Raw genomic sequence first — 23,587 nt, forward strand, 5'->3', positions numbered from 1 at the left:
ATATAAAATTAATAGACATATGATGAGCCAATGAAACATGGCTAATGACCAAGGATCAAGGCAGATAATAGAATTAGGCCCACTGATGATCTAAATGTTAAAAGAACTGTAAAATAACTCAGAGCACAAAGTGGAAGGCAACGAAGGAACCAACCATTCCAGTATAGAATAATAAATTACTTATGATTGGGCTATGATTTGTGAGGGAGTGTCCTCAGTCAAGAGAAATTATCCTGTTTCTCTCTCATCCTTATGGAAGGTCGTGGTAAGAGTAGGAGAATTGTCTTTGGCTTACACAACAGAACCAGGACCTCATGTGCTGGATAGTGAGTGAGAATAAATCCAGATTACCAAATGCAAAATTCCAAAGAGAAGGCAAGCACAATAATACAGAAGTTTAGGAATCAAGACCTGAAATGTGAAGATGAGGACTGAGGCCCTATCCCAACCCAATGTGTAAGTAAAAGAGCACACAGGAGGCAGACTGGAGGGGATAGATAGGAGAGCTATTGAGGAAGCAGAATCAAGAGGAACTGATGATTATTTGGGTCAATGGAGGACGAAACAGAAAAATCTATGATGTCTCCAAAGTTGAGTGACTGGATAAGTGGTTCCCAAGCAGGGAAAAATGGAGGAGAAGCAGGTCTGATGAGCAGAAGGGAGTCTTGAATATGGGACATTTTAAATGCCATTCCAATAGAGATGTTTATTGCACTATTTTACACATGCATGTATGATGCATGTAAACACACACATACGTGAGAACTTTGTCAAAACATAGATGTGGGTGTCATCAAAGCAATAGTGGATAGGACTGCCTAGGGAGAATGTTTCAAGTGAAAAGAGATCCAGAGATAGGACCCTGAGAAATATGGACATTGAGGGGAAAAGGAAACTTGAAAGGAGACCCTGGCTGGACAGAGGTAGGAAGAAAATAAAGCAGAGCCATATCACAGGGACCTGGAGGAAAGCATGACTTAAGGAGGCACAGTGAAATGTAAAAATGAAAAGACATAAAAGATAAGATTAAAACTTTATTTTTATTTTATTTTATTTTATTTTATTTATATGAGAGAGAGAGAGAGAGAGAAAGCACAAACGGGGAGGAGGGTCAGAGGGAGAGGAAGAACCAGACTCCTCACTGAGCAGGGAGCCCAATGCGGGACTCGTTCCCATCCTGGATCACGACCTGAGCTGAAGGCAGATGCTTAACTGACTGAGCCAGCCATGTGCCCCAAGATTAAAACTCTAAATAGAGAGCACTGGACATTAGCAAGAGAAGATTCCTTGGACAAGTGGCCATGAGATTCAGACCATTTTTAAAAGTTATTGTAAAAGAAAGGAAAGGCATGGGTCAATTCTGGGAGGGGGGGGTGCTGTAGTTGTAGGGGCTGTAGGCAGGTTCTTTTGTTTGTTTTGTTTTCAAGGCAGGAGAGACTTGAACATGCTTGTATGCTGAAGAGAAAGATGTAGTAGAGAGCATGTGGCTGGAAACGTGCGGGTAGATAAATAATGGCATCAGGTTCTGGAAAAGGAAGGAATATATAGAATTTGATTTAAAAATAGGTATATAAGTGTACATATATTTATATATCAGTAAGACCATGTAAGAGAAAAATCAGTTCTCTCTGGATGGGATTTATTTAATATAATAACACAGGATATATCTAATATTTTAAGTGGAGATACTATTAATAGTCACATAGTGTAACCCAGACTTAAATAGTGACTTTAACATTTTATTTTGAAAAGTGATTTTTCCAAAATGCTTTACTTCGCTTTCTTAAAAGCAAGTGTTCTGAACAAAATTTGGCCTTTGCTTGATGATTCACTTTGAACATCAGTCATTGTCCAATGCTATAATACCACCATGCCCTCAAAAACGTTTGAGGTCCTCAGGGCTATTAACCCAATAATAAATGACTCCAGAAAGCTGAGAGTTTAGAGTGGTTCTGTCTTCCCACCCTGTCATTTGTCACTCCTCTGCCATTGTCAGTGTGTCCTAACTCCCTGCTTTTCATGTATTGCCTTCGCTTTGTAGCCACGTGCTGGGTGGGGGCCCGAGAGCAGCTCTGACCAGCCCCAAAGTGCAGACACGGACCTGGGACAACTTGTCCAGCCTCTCAGATGCCTTCACGCAGAGCTCTGGCCTGAAGGAGCTGGGCTTCCTGCCTTGGGGTCCCTGCCCGTTCTTCAGATGGGAGCTGAGGAAGCTGCCAGTCTGACTTCTTGGATAGAGAGACACAACTGGCAAGCCCTACAGCTCGGTTGAGCCTCCCCTTGGTCACCAGACACTCTTTTTTCTCCTGGAGATGTATAGACTTGAGTCATCAGGAGGCTCTCATTAAATCCTCATCTGCATATGGTCCTGAGCTACTGGGTACTGCTGTACATGAGCAGTAGAACTTGACTGGTGTCTTGTTTCTGTTTTTGTTTTCCTGTCAATAATGCCAAATTATTTTGTCCCTGGTAAAAGTGGCTAGAGTTTTACAGCTTCCTTTTCCACTCCCTAGGAACTGGTTAACCCCAGATGGATTACCCCACAGGTAGAAGCTTTGTCTAACATCCCCCGTGGGAGGTATACCTCTTTCTTTGGCGTTCCTGCACACACGAGCACACAGAGGCAGGGACAGGCAATAACTAGGTCTGTACTCTGACACCCATATTAACTGTGGTTAATGGTTTCACTCTACTTTCTCTGGCTCCTTCCTCGTTGCCGAGGTCTCCCACGGACAAGAAGGACCCGGCACTGAAGGGTTGGTTCAGAATTATGAAGGAAACCATAATGTCACTCCAAAATATGCCATTTTGGCGAGAGGATTATTTCGAGCTAAGGGCACTTGAAAAACACCCACCTCATGAAGGGGGGCTCTGAACTTCCCTATTCTTCCTAAGAGCAGGAGATGAAACTCCTATGTGAAAGATGTCTTCTCTGCACCTGCAGGAAAGAAACATTTTTGTCACCAGAATTGGGTAATTGCAGCTGAGAGAATTCTGTACAAACAGACCTTGTTAAAATGACTCTTTTCTTCCTTCAGCTTCCCCATATTTTTAGTACCTTTTCCACAGTTGTCTCTAATGACCAACCTAGTATAAAAGCATTTAGGTTTTGCCACTTTTTTGGGTCTTCATTTCCTTACAAAGGCCTCTATGTTGCGTAAAACTTATGTTCAATAAAATCTGTATGATTTTCTCCTGTTTATTAGTTTTATGTCAGTTTAATTCTTGGACCCAGCTGGAGACTCGAGGAGGGAAGAGGCAGAGTTTTCCCTGTCTTCAAATTACCTCGAGAAAATGATAGCTTTGCCTCTGGAGGAAGGGGCCAGATTTTTCTTATTGTCCTCTCCTTTAAAAAGTCTAGGAAAATTCTAGATGCAGAGGCTTGTATAGTTGTCCATCAGGCACACACATATAGGTAGGATCACATTTTCAGAGGCCCATGATATATAGTCAAGACCATTGGCATCAGCCGCTAGCAGGCTTCTCAGCAGTTGGTTGCCATTAAATTATCAATGGTGAATGTCGCTATCCAATGTTTATATGGTAAGACCCTGCCTATTAAGTGTGCAATGATCGTTGAGTCTCCAATAAGAAGATCCTAGGAGCTGAACAGGTGAAAATAGTTTTCTGTTTCTCTCTCACCAAAGCAATTTTTTCCCTTGGGTGTTATGTAATAAGCTCTGTGGGAGTGGTTGGTTATGGTGGTAAAACTTACTTCCAAGTAGGAGAGTAAAAAATTAAAATCAGTAAGAACCTGTTAGACTTGATAAAAAAAGAGATACCATTTTTTCGTGTAAACAAAAATATATGAGTATATATAGATACATAGCAAATCATTTGAAAAAATGTACTTGAGAGTATTAGTAGCAGTTTTGTGTGGATGATGACAGAAGTACTTTGAAAAGTATTCACTGGCTCTATAAGGTATAATTTACATGTACGCATATATGATACATTCAAAATACACTTATTTTAAGCATACAGCTTGAATTTTGAAATGTATACACATTTGTAATCACCATCACAATCAAGACAAACATGTGCATCTCTCTCTAGAAGATTTTTCATGCTCTTTCTAATCAATTCCACCTCCCCCAACCTCCAGAGCCAGGCAATCTGTGATCTGCTCATTTGCAGTACTTTGTACTTTCTTCCTTTATTGTAATATTATTGTAATATTCTTGTAATATTGTAATATTGTAATATTCTTCGATGAACATGTATCTTTTTTTAACAAGAAAAAAATTATTTTAAAACTAAAACAAATGAGGGACACCTGGGTGGCTCAGTTGGTTAAGCCTCTGCCTTTGGCTCGAGTCATGATTCCAGCATCCTGGGATCAAGTCCCACATTGGGCTCCTTGCTCAGCAGGGAGCCTGCTTCTCTCTCTGCCTCTGCCTGCCACTCTGCCTACTTGTGCTCACTCTCTCTCTGGCAAATACATAAATAAGTAAAATCTTTTTTTAAAAAACCTAAAACAATTGAAAACTATGAGAAAAAGTAGAAAAGCAATGCAAAAATATATCTATAAGGTGAAATCATTTCAAAATTAATTGATGTATTTCTCCCTGAGTGAATTTCCATTTCCTCCATTGCTCCCTGACTCTAAGGGACCTCCCCTATCCACCCACCTATCAACACTCCCCCAAATCAGCAGCTCACCACCCCCTCATGAATCCATATCCTCTAGGGGTTATAACAATCTTCTCACTCAAAATGGAAAACAATGAGAGAGCCCCTTTTCTTTTCAGAAGGTTTTTACCTATGTGACATTCAGAGCAATTTATTGTTTATCCATCATTTAAATTACTCCTTTCCCTTCAATTCTGTTTAAATACCTTCCAGTCGTAGAGTGATAATTAAACATAGTGGAAGCTTCACACAGCCCAAACATCCAAAAAAAGATTGCCTTCCTTGAATGTTTCTCCTGCCAAACAACAGAAAACATTCTGAGGCTACTGGAAATGAAGAAAAACAGTGGTGAATGAACTAGACAGGATCTTGGGATTAGGTGAGTATGGTACTGACCGAGGAAGTCGGTGGCTTCCCTGCCTACAAATATGATGAAGGAGATCCAAGACTAGTTATCAGGTACACAGAGTGCTTCCATGGAAGCCAAAACAAATGATCAAATATTGAATGAACACCTGCCTGCCAAATATCCAGATAACAAAGCCTTCCTTTGTACCAAAGTACCATGTACCCTTCAGATGATGTAGCCTAGAAACCCTGATGAGAACACACAGTTTTATTTAGCTAACATGGCCCTAAGGGAGTAGGGATGCAACGTACATTGCCTGCTTCCCTTGCCTAAGAATGTCACATAGTTTACTTTTCTAATTTCCTCCAGCTCACAGATGAGGGAAATGGAGGATTGGAGGGTTTAAGTAAATCACCTGAGGCTGCATGGAAAGTGGCAGAACTGGAATTTAAATCTCCAAAGCCCTCACTCCTGAAGGGCCTCCTACCTGTTTGCTCTGCAAATAATGGCCACAGAACCCTGTTGTCATCCTGTTAATATTGCACTAAAAACATTTGCAAAGAATTTTGCTGGATGTTGGGAAGGTTGATGGCTGTACTTCCTCTTCTCTGAGAGCATTTCTTTCTTCCATTCATTTCCTCCCCATTCCTCAAGCGTGAGATAAAGTAAAAAAAAAAAGGACTGGTTTTTATTTGTCTGTTTATTATTGAGAAAACACTATTACCGTGGAAAAAGGGAACAATTCAAATAAAGGGCATTCTGTGATCCTTTATTCTATTTATGCTAACCAGTGAGACTGATTTCCTCATGGAATCGAGTAGTTGGTAGAATGCACTACAGATGGAGGCTTTGCTTTTCCCTCAACATTTCAATTAATACGATTAATTAATATAGTTAGTATTTGTTGTTCTGACAGTTTAAAATGGAAAACAGGGAAATTCTGTATGTGCTGGGTACTAAGTGTTTTACATAGATTTTCTTATTCCTCTTATTAACGTTCTTGTTCTTCAGTTTAGAAAGTGGCTTGGAGAGGTTAAATAATTTGTTCAAGGTCACACTGCTGGTAATTGCTCAAGATCGGCCCATTCAGGTTTCAAACCCAGGCTGTGTGATTCCAGAGCTGTTACACCGTGCTATGGCTACTGTGTGGCTTCTGAAAGTCTTTTGTAAAGAGAAGTGTCCCAAAGGGTGGGAAGAATGATACTAAGGGATGGGCTTTTAAAGTGATTAATTGGAAAAAAAATACATTCGTTTGAATGTCTAAGTGCTGGCAAGATAGAGAAGAAATCATTTTAATCCCTTTGTGGTGCTGTCTCATATAGGCCTGGTCACATAAGGTTATAGCTGGTCTGGAAGGAGTATGACTCTAATAAGGTCATAGCCATATAGTCATAGAGGCTGCCTGTTGGTGATAGAGGACATCTTTTCTACTTGGCCGTGATCAGTTAGCCACCTGCAGGATACTGGTGACAAAGGAATTGAGCGAAAGAGTGTGTGCAAATCCATGACCATCCTTACACAAAGGCTTGTATTTATCTTGCCAGTGTTCAAAGATGGGATCTTTTATGGTACGTAAGCAAATATTTATTGAGTACCTAGTATATGTTAGGTTCCCATTATGGAAATAACTATAGTTATTATTAATTTAGAAGTGAAATTCTGGCAGCTTTTTTTTTTTTTTTCCTTTTTGAAATGCCTCTCACATTCATCTTTTCCTGGTTTTATTTGTTTCTGTCTTAGGTCAGGACCTTTTATCTCCCATCAGGATTATTGTCAGAGCCCCCTCAATGGAATAGAATAGAAAAAAATTGTTTTAGGATAGAAGGGACATCATTTAGTCTAAATCAGTTTCAAGGATCAGACCTTACCAGAAACTAACTCCCCTTAAATCATTGCCTTTATCATGATGTTTATCCATCTTCTCAAAAATTCCCAGGTTTTGTCCCTTGAGTTCAACTCAGAGCTTGGCTGTGAGGTCCCAGCTTGCATTGTGGCCCTACTGTACGTGTCCAGTTCCTAAAGTACATCCTCTCCTTTGGGTAAGCCTAACTCCTTGTGGTTCTCTCCTCAGCTCTGCCTCTGAGACTTTGCTCATGCTATTCCTTTCTCCTAGAATATCTTTCTTTCTATTCCAACTGTTTAAATTTCACCTGTCCTTGAAGAGCCCTTGATGTCTATTTCTTCAATGAAATCTTCTTGACTGATCCAGTTTTCATTAGTTACCCCTCTCTGAACCAATAGTGAAATTTTCATGCATCCCACAATTTAGTGCTTAATTATAGAATTTAAGATTGAAGAGGACTTTAAGATCACCCAGTTCTACCTTCCAATCTATGTGTGACTCCCCTCTACCACAGCCTTCCCAACAAGCTTTTGCCCTTCACTCAAACACATATCTGGCAGATCTTGCCATCTATACATTCGTTCATTCAACTCATAGTTCCTGAACACCCAGTTTTCCAGGCAGGGCACAAGGTACTGGGAATCTGATGGTGAACAGAATGCAAAAATCTACTTTCTATCATGAAGATAATGTCCTACAGTGAGAAATACTAAAATAAAATAAATCAAAGGGTATGGCATTAGAGAGTGCCTGAAGATGCTAACTTAGGGTGACCAGAAGAAACCTTTTAGAAGAAATTACTTTAATGCCAATGGTCTTACTGATGAGAAGAGACTAGCCATGTATACAACTGTAAGAAAAGGTTTTCAGACAGCAGGAACACCAAGTGCATGCCTTGGGAAGTGGGGGTGAGTTTGGAGAGTTTGAGGAGGAGGAAGAATGGCAGTGGGTGAAGTGTAGTGAGTGGGTGGGAGGAAGATTGGAGAGTGGCTAGAGAGTTAGCCCGGGTTATAGCCTGTAGAGCTCATAGGTGATAGCAAGAGGTTTGGACAACCCAGCTTGTATTTAAATTGAGCTGAATGTGGCTCACTCTATTCTATTCCTTTATTCTGGCTTTGCCTCTAGATGTTATGTAGAACAAATGTAGACCAATCTCCACAGAATAGTCTTTTATATATTTGAAAATATCTATCCTGTCCCCAGTGAGCCCTTTTAGGGATAGACATTTCCATTTCTTTCCACTGTTCTCTCCACTGTCTCAGGAGCCATACTATTCTGGCCAATTTCTTTTACTCGTCCTCCAATTTGTATTCCTCATAACAGTGATTATCTAGGTAACCAACACAGTATAGAGTATGTCTATTTCCTTAGTCTTTCTAATACGTATTACTCATACATCTCAAGATTGTATTAGCTTTTTCTTTTTCGTTTTTCAGCCATTTGCACTGTCCAGTCATGTTGACTTTTTGCCTAAACCGCTGGATCATTTTCTGTAGCATTTGCTGCTAAACTGTACTTCTCCTCAACCTACACTTCTGTGATGGCCATTGTGCAGGTTTTTTTTTTTTTTAATTCAAGGTCAGAGTCTTACATTTATAATTAATATATTTAGTATCACTTGATTTAATCCATTACACCAGCTTTCCAAATTCCCTTGTGATGCAATTTCACCGTCTGCTGGATCTGCTCTTCTCTTACCTGCTTGTCATATACCAATTTGATAAAGGTGTTTTCTGCATATTCACTGAAATCATCTAAAATGTTTATGAAACAGGGCTAAAGCCAGACTTAAGTATAAGATTTATAAAGGCAGAGACTGCCTGTTTTGTTCGTTGTTGTTCCTTTTGCTCATTATAGAGTCCAGTACAGAGTATGTTTGATGGATTAAGTTGGAAAGAGTGCTTGGGTGTGACCCCAAGAGCCTCCTTTCAAACTGACACAAATCGACTCTTTGACTAATGCATAAGTTCACTGGACTGTACTCACATCACCCAGTGTTACTGTCTTGACCATAAGGATATCAAGAGGAACATTTGTTTGTTGCTGCCCAAGGATACCATTACCTCTTACAACCTCATGATCCACTGGTCGTGTAACTCTTGTCAAAAAAGGAAACGAGGTAGTCAGAGATGCCTGACTTGCAGAGAACCTAGCTCATGCTCAGACCTGCAGATCATCTCATTGATTGCTTGGTTAAGTGCTTAAAAATCTGGCCCTTTTAAGATCCAGGCAGAATCGCCCTGGGAATTACATTTAAGAACACACCTACCATTCGATTTTGTAAATGAAAGTGACATTTGCCTGTCTTCTGTGTTTACTTAGTGATCTCTGGTCTTTCAGTAGTTTTCACTGTCATTTATTGAGCCTGGAAACATGAATTCACTGTGGGGAGCAGCGAGTTCTTTGAAGATTGCTTTGAGAGGACTTGATTTAGTTCTCTTTGACCAATTTTATTCCTACCTTTTTACTCTAAATAACATCTTTACTGAAAAGATGGAAGTAAAAGAAACAAAAGTTGCTTTGTTTTTCGTATTTTTTTGACACACACCGACTCCTATTAATTCCAATGTAATCTTGATTGAATGTAAGTATAAAATATTTTTTATATTTTATATTGTTATATTTTTCATTTAATCTTATCTTATTTTATTTATTTTTAATATTTTTATATTTATATTATATTTTAGCATTTTTAAAAGATTTTATTTATTTGACAGAGAGATCACAAGTAGGCAGAAAGGCAGGCAGAGAGAGAGGGAGAAGCAGACTCCCCGCCGAGCAGAGAGCTGGATGTGGGGCTCAATCCCAGAATCCTGAGACCATGACCTGAGCCTAAGGCAGAGGCTTAACCCACTGAGCCACCCAGGTGCCCCAAACTTAGCATTTTTTGCAACAAGTTTCATATTACAGTTTCACATAATTCTATACACAGGTTGGTGCCATTCTTCTATTCTTCTTTGTTCAATGGGCTTTTACTCCCATGCTTTGCATGCACTAAAGTTATAGAAGAGTGTGAGAAAGCAGGCTGTGTATTTACATTGCTTTCTCCCTTTCTTCCTCATGGAGAAATCACAGAGTCAGAATTTATTTTTGGTCTTAAACTCCTGAGCTGCATTCCCTTTAAGAATTTTCTGCCATGGCATCAGGGAAATACAAATCAAAACCACAATGAGATATCACCTCACACCAGTCAGAATGGCTAACATTAACAAGTCAGGAAATGACAGATGCTGGCGAGGATGCGGAGAAAGGGGAACCCTCCTACACTGTTGGTGGGAATGCAAGCTGGTGCAACCACTCTGGAAAACAGCATGGAGGTTCCTCAAAATGTTGAAAATAGAACTACCCTATGACCCAGCAATTGCACTACTGGGTATTTACCCTAAAGATACAAACGTAGTGATCCGAAGGGGCATGTGCACCCGAAAGTTTATAGCAGTAATGTCTACAATAGCCAAACTATGGAAAGAACCTAGATATCCATCAACAGGTGAATGATTAAGAAGATGTGGTATATATACACAATGGAATACTATGCAGCCATCAAAAGAAATGAAATCTTGTCATTTGCAACGATGTGGATAGAACTAGAGGGTATCATGCTTAGCGAAATAAGTTAATCAGAGAAAGACAACTATCATATGATCTCCCTGATATGAGGAAGTGGAGATGCAACATGGGGGGTTAAGGGGGTAGGAAAAGAATAAATGAAACAAGATGGGATTGGGAGGGAGACAAACCATAAGTGACTCTTAATCTCACAAAACAAACTGACGGTTGCTGGGGGGAGGGGTGTTGGGAGAAGGGGGGTGCGTTATGGACATTGGGGAGGGTATATGCTATGGTGAGTGCTGTGAAGTGTGTAAGCCTGGCGATTCGCAGACCTGTACCCCTGGGGATAAAAATATATTATATGTTTATAAAAAATAAAAAAAATATTTAAAAAAAAAGAATTTTCTGCCATGGAATCATATTTTTCCTGCACCTCAATCTCAGACTTTCTAAACTTGAACTACGTTCAACTTTTTTTTTTTCCTGATGACCATCCAGGAACACCTTTCTCCTGGGGTACCATGTCCTTGCTTGCAAGCCTCAGGTTCAGAGTTGAAATATCTCTGGTCATTTCAACTCTTTGGGAAATGAAATAATGTATTTAGCCACAAATTAATAAAATTTTTTTTAGCTAAATGAGACACTTAGGAAATGTCCAAATATTTGAAGCTATCTCATTACTTTTTCTTATTCTCTCCCACCAAATCCTCCCTATTTATTACCTTAGGAATACATTAATCATGTTGTGCTACAATCTCTAGCATACTTCCTTTATAACCCATATTCCGTGTTAGTACGTAAAACATCTGAGATTGTGGGAAATTTTATTTATTTTAAGATTTTATTTATTTATTTGATAGACAGAGATCACAAGTAGGCAGAGAGGCAGGCAGAGAGAGAGAGGGGGACGCAGGCTCCCTGCCGAGCAGAGAGCCCGATGCATGGCTCAATCCCAGGACCCTGGGATCACGACCTGAGCCGAAGGCAGAGGCTTTAAACATTGAGCCACCCAGGTGCCCCTTATTTATTTTTTTAAAGATTTTCTTTTGTAAGGAATTTCTATACTTGATGTAGGGCTCAAACTTACAACTCTGAGATCAAGAGTTGCATGTTGACCTACTGAGGCAGCCAGGCTCCCCCTCAGTTATTACTTTAATTGAAATGATTTGGCACTGCCCTTGCACTGTCATTCTCGTTTCTACATGACTTAAGTGAGAATTGTTTGCCTGTAAGAAATAGCTAACTACCCAAACCAACTGAAACCAAAACTGGGATACTTAAGGAAAGATACAGTGTGGTAGGTCATAGGATATGTGACTAGGGAGAATGGCTGGGCTCCACAGGAACTCATCTGACAACTGTACATTTGGAATTGATATTACTCTGTGCTCTTTTGAACTCGGGGTGCATTTGCACCATCCTCTAGCTTTTGCAGCCCACCGTTCTCTGCGTCAGCAAGCATAAGGCAATCTATGGTGATCTTATCTCCAGGGGACATAACCCTCCAGATCAAGTGCTCAAGCACCGAGACTCCGTTGTAATACTCCTACCTCAAACTCTTTTCTGAATCGTATTGCCTTCAATGCCATATGGCTTATTTTCTTTTGTGTCTCAAGCATTTGGAGCTGGAGAGGAAGAGGTCACGTGATACAGACTGGGGAAAATAGCTTTTCTAAGAAGCTCACATCTAAGAAGGGTGTGAGGGCAGAGTAGAAATGATTTGGAACTGCCATGTTAGAATTGCCATCTCCAACCCTGATTATTGCCATAGGTTTATTTCTGTTTTTAATTTCCTCTGCAATTACATTAAGTACTTTCCAGCTAAATACAATCTTAATACTTCTTTCCAAAGTATACTTCCATCTTAGACATAAGTCTTTAATTCCAGTATTTCAAACCATGGTTTAGAACTTAAATTTTATTCATTGATATCTCCCATATCCTTCTCTTCCTCCCAAAGGGCATCAATGAAAACATCCCCTACAATCTCAAAAGTTTCAGTTTCCTTCCAGTGATGTTATTATCTTAAAGATACTCCCCAGTGTCCCTATAGGAATCACCATGATTGGGTAATGGGCTTGGGCATATGCTTGAGGAAGATAGCAATACTAGTTTCTTTGTTCTGCTGTGGCTACTCCTCTAACTAAGCTCCATCCCAGGGAACTACAACACCAAGGTATATTCCTTCCTACCAAGGTCAGTATTTGATATCCTTGAACTACTGGGGCTGTTCAATTCCTTTCCAGCATTTTTTTCCTTCCTCAAGGAGGGTCTAGGCACTGCTCTTCCTCCCTTCACTGGGAAGCACATCCTTAATGTGCGTTGCCAGTAGGCCAGCATTGTCTTTTACTTCTCTCTGTCACATTCTTATCCTCTTTATTCTATGGATTCTGGTTTTGATTCTGCTCTCTTTCAGATTCTTCTGTGGTGCTTGAGATAAAATCATTTTTCTAGAACGTCTGGATTTACCTTTGGGGAAGCTCATACCTATTGTGTGTATATTTTTAGTCCAATAAAATTTCTTCTTCAATTGACCTTTGTTTTCTCATTTTCCTTTTCATTTATTCCTATCTGTGTTATTGAATCAAGTTCTGACCCGCTTCACCTTTAAAGTCAAGATCTTGTACTTTTTAGTTTTTCTGTTAATCCTATTTTATTGGAATTATTTATAGTCAGATGCTTTCTGTGAGGATAAAACATATTTTTCAAACCTCTTCATACATTTGGGGCGCCTGGGTGGCTCAGTGGGTTAAGCCGCTGCCTTCGGCTCAGGTCATGATCTCAGGGTCCTGGGATCGAGTCCCGCGTCGGGCTCTCTGCTCAGCAGGGAGCCTGCTTCCCTCTCTCTCTCTCTCTCTGCCTACCTCTCTGTCTACTTGTGATCTCTCTCTGTCAAATAAATAAATAAAATCTTTAAAAAAATAAACAAAAAAACAAACAAACCTTTTCATACATTCAAACATATAAGCTAGCTAGCTAATATTCAACATCCCGTTAGCTTATCTTTGCTTCTGACAGTGAGATAAACTCAATTTTTTCTCTGCTTTTCATTGGACGGGTGTCATTATGTTCCATGAGTTTTGGTTGGTGTTAAGACATCATATATTGGGGCACCTGGGTGGCTCAGTAGATTAAACCTCTACCTTAGGCTCAGGTCATGATCCCAAGGTCCTGGGATCGAGCCCCGCATTGGGCTCTCTGCTCAGCAGGAGGCCTGCTTCTGCCTGCTCTCTGCCTACTTGTGATCTCTTTGTCTCTCTGGCAAATAAATAAAATCTTTAAAAAAAAAAAAGACATCATATATATATATTATCCTATTTTGCATCATTTTATTTTATTGTGTCTTGGAATAGAAGTAAAGAGCATAGCCTTAGAGAACAGATAGACCTCTATAATATTGGGCAATTTACTGAAGCTTTGTAGGCTTCAGTTTCCTTGTCAGTAAAATGGGGATATAATAATTTCTATTGCATAGCATCATGATGAAGATCAAGTAAGAAAATATGGGTTGACTGTTCACTACATAGTAAATGCTCAATAAATGCTGGCCTTAGTTACTGTTATGATTACTCTTGTTAGATTATAATTTTCTTGAAATTGGGAACCGCATTTCAAGTTTTGTTAAGCAACTAGTTCTTAATACAAATTTATTACTGTTTATTCATAGCACAGTTGTATTTAGTGACCAGAACTCCCAAAATGAAGCACACTGGAATGAAGATTGTTAGGTTTGATTATGATTTATTTATGTTACTCTTCTTTATTTACTCCCAAGTTGGTAGGTTGTTTCACTTCTTCCTCCTAATCTGACTTAAAAACATTTTTTTTTGAAAATGTTTATTATTTCCATGTCGCAGATGAGAAAAGCAAAGCTCCGAGAGTTCAAGTAAATGGCCTAAGATCATAAGATCAGTAAGGAGCAGCAGCAAGAACAACAAATAAGACTCAACCATAAACCAGTGAAAAGAACTTTAAGAAGAATGTGACTAAATAGTATGAGATACACAGAGAAATTTTTTTTTCCTTCAACAAAGAATGAGAAGAGTCAGGAAATCTTTGTGAAGGAGGTGCAATTAATCTAGGAGATAGCCTGTCGATCTATGAACAACAGAGAATATTTTTTCTTCCACTCCATCCATTCTCACTTTAGTAATGTATAATCATTTATGTTTATGACATATAAATAGAAAGTAGATAAATTGTCACTAAGTGGAAGATAAAATGGTAAACATGGTAGAAAAGCATTTTATTTGATGGTATGTGGAGTACAGCTACATTGACAGGCTTTTGATATATAATGGATCTTATGGAAGAAGACTCATTGTCAACAGTGAAAATGATAGTACTTCTGTCCTTTCACCAAGTTTAGTTACAGTGCTCATAATACAAAACCAGTCCTTGAAATGCATGGTAAATAAGCTGATTCTGGGTACAAATGAACCCTCCACTTCTGAAGGCTTGGTATGGGCTCCGATTTAGGTCTCCAATACAGGTCCAGCGATTTTTGGTCCTCTTTTGGGAAACACACCATTTGGCATGATCCTGGTAAGAACTGAAATAAGACTGTCCAGATATCTTAATTGCTTTGACATTGTAGACGTGGTAAGGAAGGGAGCAGTTTGAAGGAAGCTCTTGTCTCTTTCGCTGCCAGGTTTCTGTTAGCAAGTGTGTCTTCAAATGTTGAGCCATCCAGGCTGCAAAGATGTCTAGAGTTTATAGGGAGAAAGATAGCAAGGCTAGTATTTGTACTTAGATAAGTCCCTGAAAATATCCTCAGCAATGGAACTCATCATTCACCCCTGATATGTGAATGTCATAAGCACAATAATAACAACATAATTGAGATAGTGGACGGGAGAACATTTTATAAGTGCTAAAGTGATATGTAAATAAAAGTTACTATCCTTATTACTAAGATGACATTGGTGTTTAAAAATGTCCTCTGTTCCACACAAATAAGAGAGTAATATATGTTTTTGTTCTGAAAAGATCTTCAGAAAGAATAAGGCTAGAGAAGTAACCAGGGGCCAGCTTCAAGGGATCTTTGCAAATCATGCCAAAATGTTTGGGTTTTCCTGAAATCACTGGGGCTATTTATTTATTTAGAGTGAGCAGAGGGGAGGGGGAGGTGGAGACAGAGAATCTTAAGCAGACTCTATTCTGAGCCCAGTGCAGGGCTCAATCCCATGACCCTGAGATCATGACCTGAGCTGAAATCAAGAGTCAGACACTTAACCAATTGAGCGACCCAGGCACCCCTCAATGGGGAAGTTTTTAAAGAAGTGTTAATGGAGAATTAATAGAAACTGGTTTATGATCATAAATATCAATCAAGAGGCAATGCAGAGGATGAACCATGACAGGTGCGTTAGATTGGAGATAGGGAAAACATCAGGTTGTCACAATAACTGTGACAATAAACACAGGTGGGACTGTAGCAGTGGCCGAAAGTTTGGAGAGGAAAAGATGAATGTGAGTGTTACTAAGGACCTGGAGCTGATTGAATTTGATGACTTGATAGAGGGGTGAGGAAAAAGGAGGGATCTAGAGTCCCCAGTTGACTATGCAGAATGCAAGAAAAAGAGTGGATTTGTGGGGGATAATGATGAGTTTGGCATGTTGAATTTGATGTGGGTGTACCACCTCCAAGTAGAAATGTCCCACCCACTTTTGAATACATCTGTCAGTCCAGAGATCTGGGGTGCAGATCTAGTCTTGGGAATCACCTGAAGGCTTGCTGGAAATCACCTAGAGTGAGTATGTAGAATGAGATAAGGATGAGTAGAGAACCACGTGGCAACTCAGCCACCTAAGTAGTAGGCAGAGGAGGAGGACCTGGCAGAAGAGACTTAAGAGAAGTGGGAAGAAGACCAAGAGACTATACACTCCCAAAAATCAGGGAGGGGGAGTGTTTCAGGAAGGAAAGGGTTTTAACAGTGCCAGATTCTGCAGAGACTATTTCTGTCCTGTTAATTTTTGGATCTCTATCTGGTGCCTAACACAGAGCTTGGCAAGTGGCAGGCATTCAGTGAATTTTATCTAATATAAAAGGAAGGAAGGAAGGAAGCAAAAAGGGAAGACAGTGAGGTCAACTAAGAGAGTCATTGGTGACTGCGGAGAAACTGGTGTCTACAGACCGAGGCTCAAGGCTGCAGTGAAGGAGCATTGATCCACTGAAGGCTCTGAAGAGTCCTTTAAAAAGAAATCTGGAAGAAAAGAAGAAACAGATATAGGGGATCTAGAACTGAGGGAAGGGTTTTGGGGATGTTTGTGGGCTAAGGGGACAGAGCTTATAGAGTGGGCCTGTTGACGTAGAAGAGGGAGAACAGATCAAGTGGATGAATCAAGGTATTCTGAGGCTGGGATGGGTTCCAAGGCACAAGGGGTGCACTTCTTCTGTTGGGGTAGAAGAAAACTCGTGAAAAGGGATGGAAACAGATAAGATTATTGAGAGTAGGTGTGTTCTTTTTGTTGTTGTTGTTGTTAGCTATTTTTAAAAATGGAAGTATAGCTGACACAAAGTGTTACATTAGTTTCAGGTATAAAACACAGTGATCTGACAACTCCGTTCTTCATTTTATGCGGACCACAGTGGAGCTACCATCTGTTACTGTACTATGCTATTGTATCATCGACTACATTCCCCAGGAATGTAGTGACTTATTCATTCATCCCTGTGACTTATTCATTCCATAACTGGAAACCTGTACCTCCCACTCACTTACACCCATTTGCCCATCCCTCCACCCACTCCCCTCTGGGAATCATCAGTTTGTCCTATGTATTTATGGGTCCATTTCTGCCTTTATTCAGGAGGGGAGGGGTTTGTTCATTTGTTTTGTTTTTAAATTCCACAAATAAGTGAAATCATATGCTTTTAAAATTCCACATATAAGCGAAACCATTATCTTCCTCTGTCTGACTTATTTCACTTAGCATAGTACCCTCTAGGTCCATCCATTTTGTCACAGATGGTAAGATTTCATTCTTTTTAATGCCTGAGTAATATTCCATTGTATATATATACCACATCTTCTTTATTCATTCATCTGTTGATGAACACTTGGGTTTCTTCTGTATCTTAGCTACTGTAAATAATGCTGCAATAAACAAAGGGCTGCACATATCTTTCTGAATTAGTGTTTTTGTTTTCTTTGAGTAAATACCCAGTAGTGGAATTATAGAATCATGTGATATTTCTGTTTTTAATTTTTTGAGGAACCTCCATACTGTTTTTGGTGGGGTTTGTTCTTGAAGGGGTTTCTCCTTGGTGATCTCTGTTCTCTCTATGAAGGAGAAATCGAAGCCAGAAATGAGGTGGCAGAGTCATGTAAAGGACTTGAGGGTAAAGAAGGTTTTAAATAGCTGCTTAGAGAATAGAAAAAGAAGGAGACAGCTGGGCCTGCAGCCCAGAGGCTGCAGACTGTGAGTTTTCACTGGCCCCTGGTTGGATGGTTGTGAGATATTATAAGATATTTTGGCGGTTGGATCAGGAATTTTGCTATTCAAGCAGAGTAAGCAAATGTTTGAATTGATCCAATCTCCCTTTTCCCTTTCCTTCCTTTTCCCTCCCTTCTCTTCTACTTCCCTACCCCTGAATAATCAGAGTATTTCCTCTGTATAAACCAGAGTGAGTCCAACAGCAAAGTTACATATGATTGGATCATGATCTTTCATACCATCAAGGAAAGAATCCGACTTTGCAAAATGGAGGAATTTTTGGCCCCGGGCTGACTGAAGTGCGGTGAGGTGCCGGCCAGGGATCTCTGACGAGCTGGAACCAGAGCACAGCTGGGGCATGTGAATGAGCTCCTGGTGAAAGATGGCAGGGATGGAACAGCTATAAATGTTTGGGTTATAGATCAAGAGCTGAGAATCTGAATCAAGAAACAGAAAGAAAAGTTGAGAATTAGGACACAGATGGAAATGCTTGTTGATATTATAGATCTTGCTTTGAGTTAAAAAAAACAAAGCAAAACAAAAAACAAAAACAAGAGTATTCCCTTCTTGAAACCAATAGCTTTCAAATTACTCTTGGTTAAAGTAGTTGACACCTATTGAGTACTTCCTACTTCCCAGGCATTGTCCTATGGGTTTTACATGTTTTTAATTCAATCCTAACAATAACCATATTATTAAGTAAGTAATTTTATCATTATCTTCATTTTACAGATGAATTAATGGAGAATTTATGTTGCATGCACAGGGTTATAAAGCTCATAACTGATGGAGTTGATATTCAAATCCAGGCAGTCTGACATCGGAGGCGATATGGTCCTTTCTTATATATGTACATATGCAAAAGTAGAGACCTCCCGTGAACTGATCATCCAGCTTAAAGAATGGTTAGCTAGGGGCGCCTGGGTGGCTCAGTGGGTTAAGCCTCTGCCTTTGGCTCAGGTTATGATCTCAGGGTCCTGGGATTGAGCCCCGCATCCGGCTCTCTGCTCAGCGGGGGGCCTGCTTCCCCCTCTCTCTCTGTCTGCCTCTCTGACTACTTGTGATCTCTCTCTCTGTGTCTAATAAATAAATAAAATCTTAAAAAAAAAAAAAAGAATGGTTAGCTCATCAGCATGTACACCTAATCTCTGTGCTATTCTTCTCTAATCATTACTGGGACTCAAGTAGTTAAACTAGGGCTTTGAGTGAGAGCCTCAGTAATCCTTGGCATAAGGTGGAAATTTGATGAAAAACATGTTCTAAACCTTTTTTTTTTTTTTAAAGATTTTATTTATTTATTTGACAGAGAGAGATCACAAGTAGACGGAGAGGAAGGCAGAGAGAGAGAGAGAGAGAGGGAAGCAGGCTTCTTGCTGAGCAGAGAGCCCGATGTGGGACTCGATCCCAGGACCCTGAGATCATGACCTGAGCCGAAGGCAGCGGCTTAACCCACTGAGCCACCCAGGCGCCCCTAAACCTCCTATACTTAGAGGTAAATCACTCTTTACTACAATTTAGCAGCCTCCTCAGTAAAAAGAGATTGGTAAAACAGTGTTCCTCCTTCTCCTCCTCCCTCAGCTTAGTTTTCCAAATCCATATCCGTAGTTTTCACTTCCAAATCCAAGTATTTTTGGCCACTTGACCTTGGGATCTCAAAGGAAGATCCCATGACTTGGAGCTCTCAGGTTGGTGGCCGGCAGGTAACATGTAATCTGCACAATTATTTTTTTAAATAAGATTGAGACCATGCTGTCTTTCCCACTCTCTCCCATCCTCCATCCCTAGGTGTCTAGTTCGTCTTGAAAAATATGGAGATCTGGTATCATTAGGTCTGCTTTCCTGCAGAGCCACATGGCAGAGATGAGGCTTTGGAGGGGAGACTCAACACTCCAGTTTATCACTGATCCCACTGCCCATGAAGTGTTGCTCATCTATTTCACCCATTTTTGTTACCAGCCTGGCCACTGCAGATATTTGAAAATACTACCCCGATCAATTTCAAGGACATCACTGGCAGATCAGAAAACAAAGGTCTAGTAAGTGAAACAGCTCAAGGTGTCACCATGGCAATGTCAATATTAGAATCTAGTAGAATCCAGGTGTCAGAGTGTTAATAAATAGAGAAATAGATGAAGTAATACATTTATTAATACATTTCCAAATCCTTTCTTTAACATTGCTATCTCTTTTTTAAACATACTCTAGTGTTACCTATTGCTTCATACTGGTTGTACTTAAAAGTTACGCAGATGCCAGTTTGCCCGTGTCTTCTTCCTGTGGGTGGATAATCATAGCCTTCTTCAGGAGTTGGAGGAAACCGGGGAATAGAATGAATCAGCCAGAGTCCCTGGACTCTGTTCCACAGCAGTAAGCCTACCAAAAATACAGTTAATACAGATACATTAGAAAAACAAAATATCCATTGAACAATAGGGTTCAAAGCTGCAACGTTTAAGCCCATTTATATTTCAGGCCAATGTTTTATTCCATTAATAAGCACAAAGATTTCTGCTTGTTTTTCAAAGATTTCAAAACCAATTCGGGCACACATCACCCAGCCCCATTACTGATAAGAAGCCACCAAAGAGGCAGCCAGGGCAGCCACCCTATGAAGAGCTAAGAGGAATTTCATGTTGTAACCATAAGGAGAATTTGTTTTGGCAGAATGCAAATGTGCTTAATTGGAATTTGACCTTGTTAAACTATATAGTCACCTGGCAAGCTTCAGATAATGAGTCTCTGTACTGCTAAGCAGCTAAACTATTTTCAAAAGCTGGCTAAAAAAGAGTTGGAGGAGAAAAATATCAAACAGAGAAATGTACCTGTAGTAATTTGTTGTAAGAAACCAATGCACCTTTAACTGTAGAAGACTAGTCAATTCCACAAGCCCAGAAACAAGAGACAAAGAGAATTAAAAGAGAAGCCATGACAAAACATCCCAGGTAATTGTGTTTAGTGAAGATTTGTGGAGCAAAATAACATGAAAACCGGAAAGAAAGGAAACAGAAAGATTTTCATCATCTTGTGACATGGCAAAATGAATCCTATCCAACAGGCATCTGTGACGATTTCTGTGTTTATAAATAAATTGGGATAGTTTTGGTATGCTGACTAGACTTTCCAGTTTGCATATGACCATGCAAATATAAAGCTATTCATGTTTGTCTTATTGTTAGAATGGAAATCAAGTGCCTGTCTGTTATTTCTTTTGCAAAGAACACACTTTAAGAAAGAACACTATTGGTCTTTCAGTGGATATAGAATCATTCCCTGTGTCCAGGTGGAAAATGTATGTCCAAAGTCCTTTTGCCTAACAGACCTGGATGACCTTCAGAAGCTTCCTTCTGCCCAGATGAGTGAGCTGTTTGCCTGAAATCCTAAGCCCCCGGGACCCATGCCACAGGATGTCAGGCATCTGTTGGCAAAGAGAACACCCCCTCCGGACATGGCGTCCTATTCCTTTTCCAGTCTTTCTCCCAAATCCTTTTAGTTGCTAGGTGGAGTGAGAATGGTGGTTGAGGGTTGTTGGAGGAGAGGTTGGAGAATGTGGTGTATTATAAAAATTGCTGCATTCCATGCTAATAGGACCATCAGGAGGGCATCTTGGCTAAATCAAAAGCTTTCAACACTCATAACATTTGACAGCCATTACAAATTATATTCTTAATCAGAGGTTGCAAAGTAGCAACCCAGTGGCCAAATCTAGCCTGCAGATACATATTATTATGCTCACAGAGTATTTTTAAGACTTTGAGCTCATTGCCAACATTTAAACACTGGGGGAAATTTCCACAAATACTTAATTTTCAACATCTCCTGAAAAATTGCATCCCCTAAAGGCAAGCTGAGTACTATCTGCCCTTTTGACAAAGTATGCACCTTCCAGTTCTTCAGGGACCTGCTAGTTCAGCCCACCTGGCTTGCTGACATCCATTTGCCTGCCCCTGAAGGCATGAGTTTGGGACCTTCTGAAAAATGCTTGTTGCCATGGGAAATTATTCATGATGCATTAAGTTGAAAAGCAGTTGAAAATAGTCATTACAATAGTTTTAGAAAAATGTTTTAAAATACATACTTTAGAAAATGTAAGTAGAAAGGATTAATGTGATTATCTAATGGGTTTTAGGATTACAGATTTTTTTTGGCTGGCATTTTGAATTTTTATGTATATATTTAGTTTATAAATAGAAAAACTATATATATAGTTTATAAATAGAAAAAGAACATTTCCTATGATAAAAAATTATAATATATATAACAAAATTATCTAATATGAAAAATTTATTTAAAAATCTTTTCAGGGTGCCTGGGTGGCTCAGTGGGTTAAAGCCTCTGTCTTTTGGCTCAGGTCATGATCTCAGGGTCCTGGGATCAAGTCCCATATCGGGTTCTCTGCTCAGCAGGAAGCCTGCTTCCTCCTCTTTCTCTGCCTGCCTCTCTGCCTACTTGTGATCTGTCTGTCAAATAAATAAATAAATAAAAATCTTAAAAAAAATACTTTTCGGGACACCTGGGTGGCTCCGTTGGTTAAGCAGCTGCCTTCGGCTCAGGTCATGATCCCAGCGTCCTGGGATCGAGTCCCACATCGGGCTCCTTGCTTGGCGGGGAGCCTGCTTCTCCCTCTGCCTCTGCCTGCCATTCTGTCTGCCTGTGCTCGCTCGCTCTCCTCTCTCTCCGACAAATAAATAAAATCTTTAAAAAAAAAATACTTTTCAAAAATGTTTATTTCAAAAGGAACCATACACTAAGAAGAATGAATTTTATTCTATATCAATTATACCCCAATGAACCTGACTGAAACATGTGTGTACACACACACACACACACACACACACACACACACTGGGTGGTATTCCCAGTATTCAATACTTGGATTTCTGCTACAGAGTGTGTATTTTTATTTTAATTTATTTTATTTTATTTTTTTAAAGATTTTATTTATTTATTTGGCAGACAGAGATCACAAGTAGACAGAGAGGCAGGCAGAGAGAGAGAGGAAGGGAAGCAGACTTCCCGCTGAGCAGAGAGCCCGATGTGGGGCTCCATTCCAGGACCCTGGGATCATGGCCCAAGCCCAAGGCAGAGGCTTTAACCCACAGAGCCACCCAGGCACCCCCATTTTAGTTCTTAACATTTAAAAATACACACTTTGGGGACACCTGGGTGGCTCCGTGGGTTAAAGCCTCTGCCTTGGGCTTGGGCCATGATCCCAGGGTCCTGGAATGGAGCCCCACATCGGGCTCTCTGCTCAGCGGGAAGTCTGCTTCCCTTCCTCTCTCTCTCTGCCTGCCTCTCTGTCTACTTGTGATCTCTGTCTGCCAAATAAATAAATAAAATCTTTAAAAAAAAGAAATAAAATGGAATTTGTGAAAAGGAGATTTCCAAGTCATATGATATGATTATAACCTGTGATATAGAAATAACGCATTTTGATAACTCAAAATAAACCATTAAGAAGAAAAGCTATCTTTTTGGTGTGCAACATAAGAATATTCAAGAGAGAATGTTGAAGAGAATGTTGATTGCCAATAGGAAAGAGAAACTAACAGCTTTTGTCATACCTTTAGTGTGTCCATACTTCCTGCTGTAATTCACAGAGGTAGGGACCCCATCATTGTAGAGTAGATAGGCTGTGTTGTTATTCTGCAGAAACACACTAGGGTTATAACGGTGTCACTCTTATGCTCGTAAATGCTCACAACATTTCTACCAGCCACCCAGACTGCGATACAGAGCTTTCATTAGTACACATGAAAAGTCATCCATTCGCC

At 39.9% G+C, this 23,587-nt stretch overlaps 2 protein-coding genes across 5 annotated transcripts in view; one reads left to right on the forward strand and one right to left on the reverse strand.

Moving 5' to 3' along the window:
• Nucleotides 1-349: 349 nt before the first annotated feature.
• Nucleotides 350-23,587, forward strand: part of LOC125098225 (uricase) — a 61,029-nt gene continuing 37,791 nt past the window's right edge. The window contains exon 1 of one of the 2 annotated variants that reach the window (XM_047726798.1): nt 350-456. The gene's annotated coding sequence lies outside the window, so the exon portion shown is untranslated. Of the gene's footprint in view, nt 457-15,348; nt 15,440-23,587 lie in introns of those variants that run through there. The other variant, XM_047726796.1, reaches the window with a different exon arrangement.
• The window catches only part of DNASE2B (deoxyribonuclease 2 beta), a 67,224-nt gene continuing 57,629 nt past the window's right edge, over nt 13,993-23,587 (reverse strand). The window contains exons 6-9 of one of the 3 annotated variants that reach the window (XM_047726792.1): nt 23,378-23,459; nt 20,028-20,189; nt 18,056-18,253; nt 13,993-15,082 (exon numbers count right to left, since the gene is read on the reverse strand). In XM_047726792.1, coding sequence (XP_047582748.1) covers nt 14,742-15,082; nt 18,056-18,253; nt 20,028-20,189; nt 23,378-23,459 — 783 coding nt within the window. In that variant the 3' untranslated portion in view covers nt 13,993-14,741. Of the gene's footprint in view, nt 15,083-18,055; nt 18,254-20,016; nt 20,190-23,377; nt 23,460-23,587 lie in introns of those variants that run through there. The other 2 variants (XM_047726794.1, XM_047726793.1) reach the window with 2 other exon arrangements.

This window comes from Lutra lutra, chromosome 4, assembly GCF_902655055.1.
Source record: "Lutra lutra chromosome 4, mLutLut1.2, whole genome shotgun sequence".
Taxonomy (NCBI): Eukaryota; Metazoa; Chordata; class Mammalia; order Carnivora; family Mustelidae; genus Lutra; species Lutra lutra.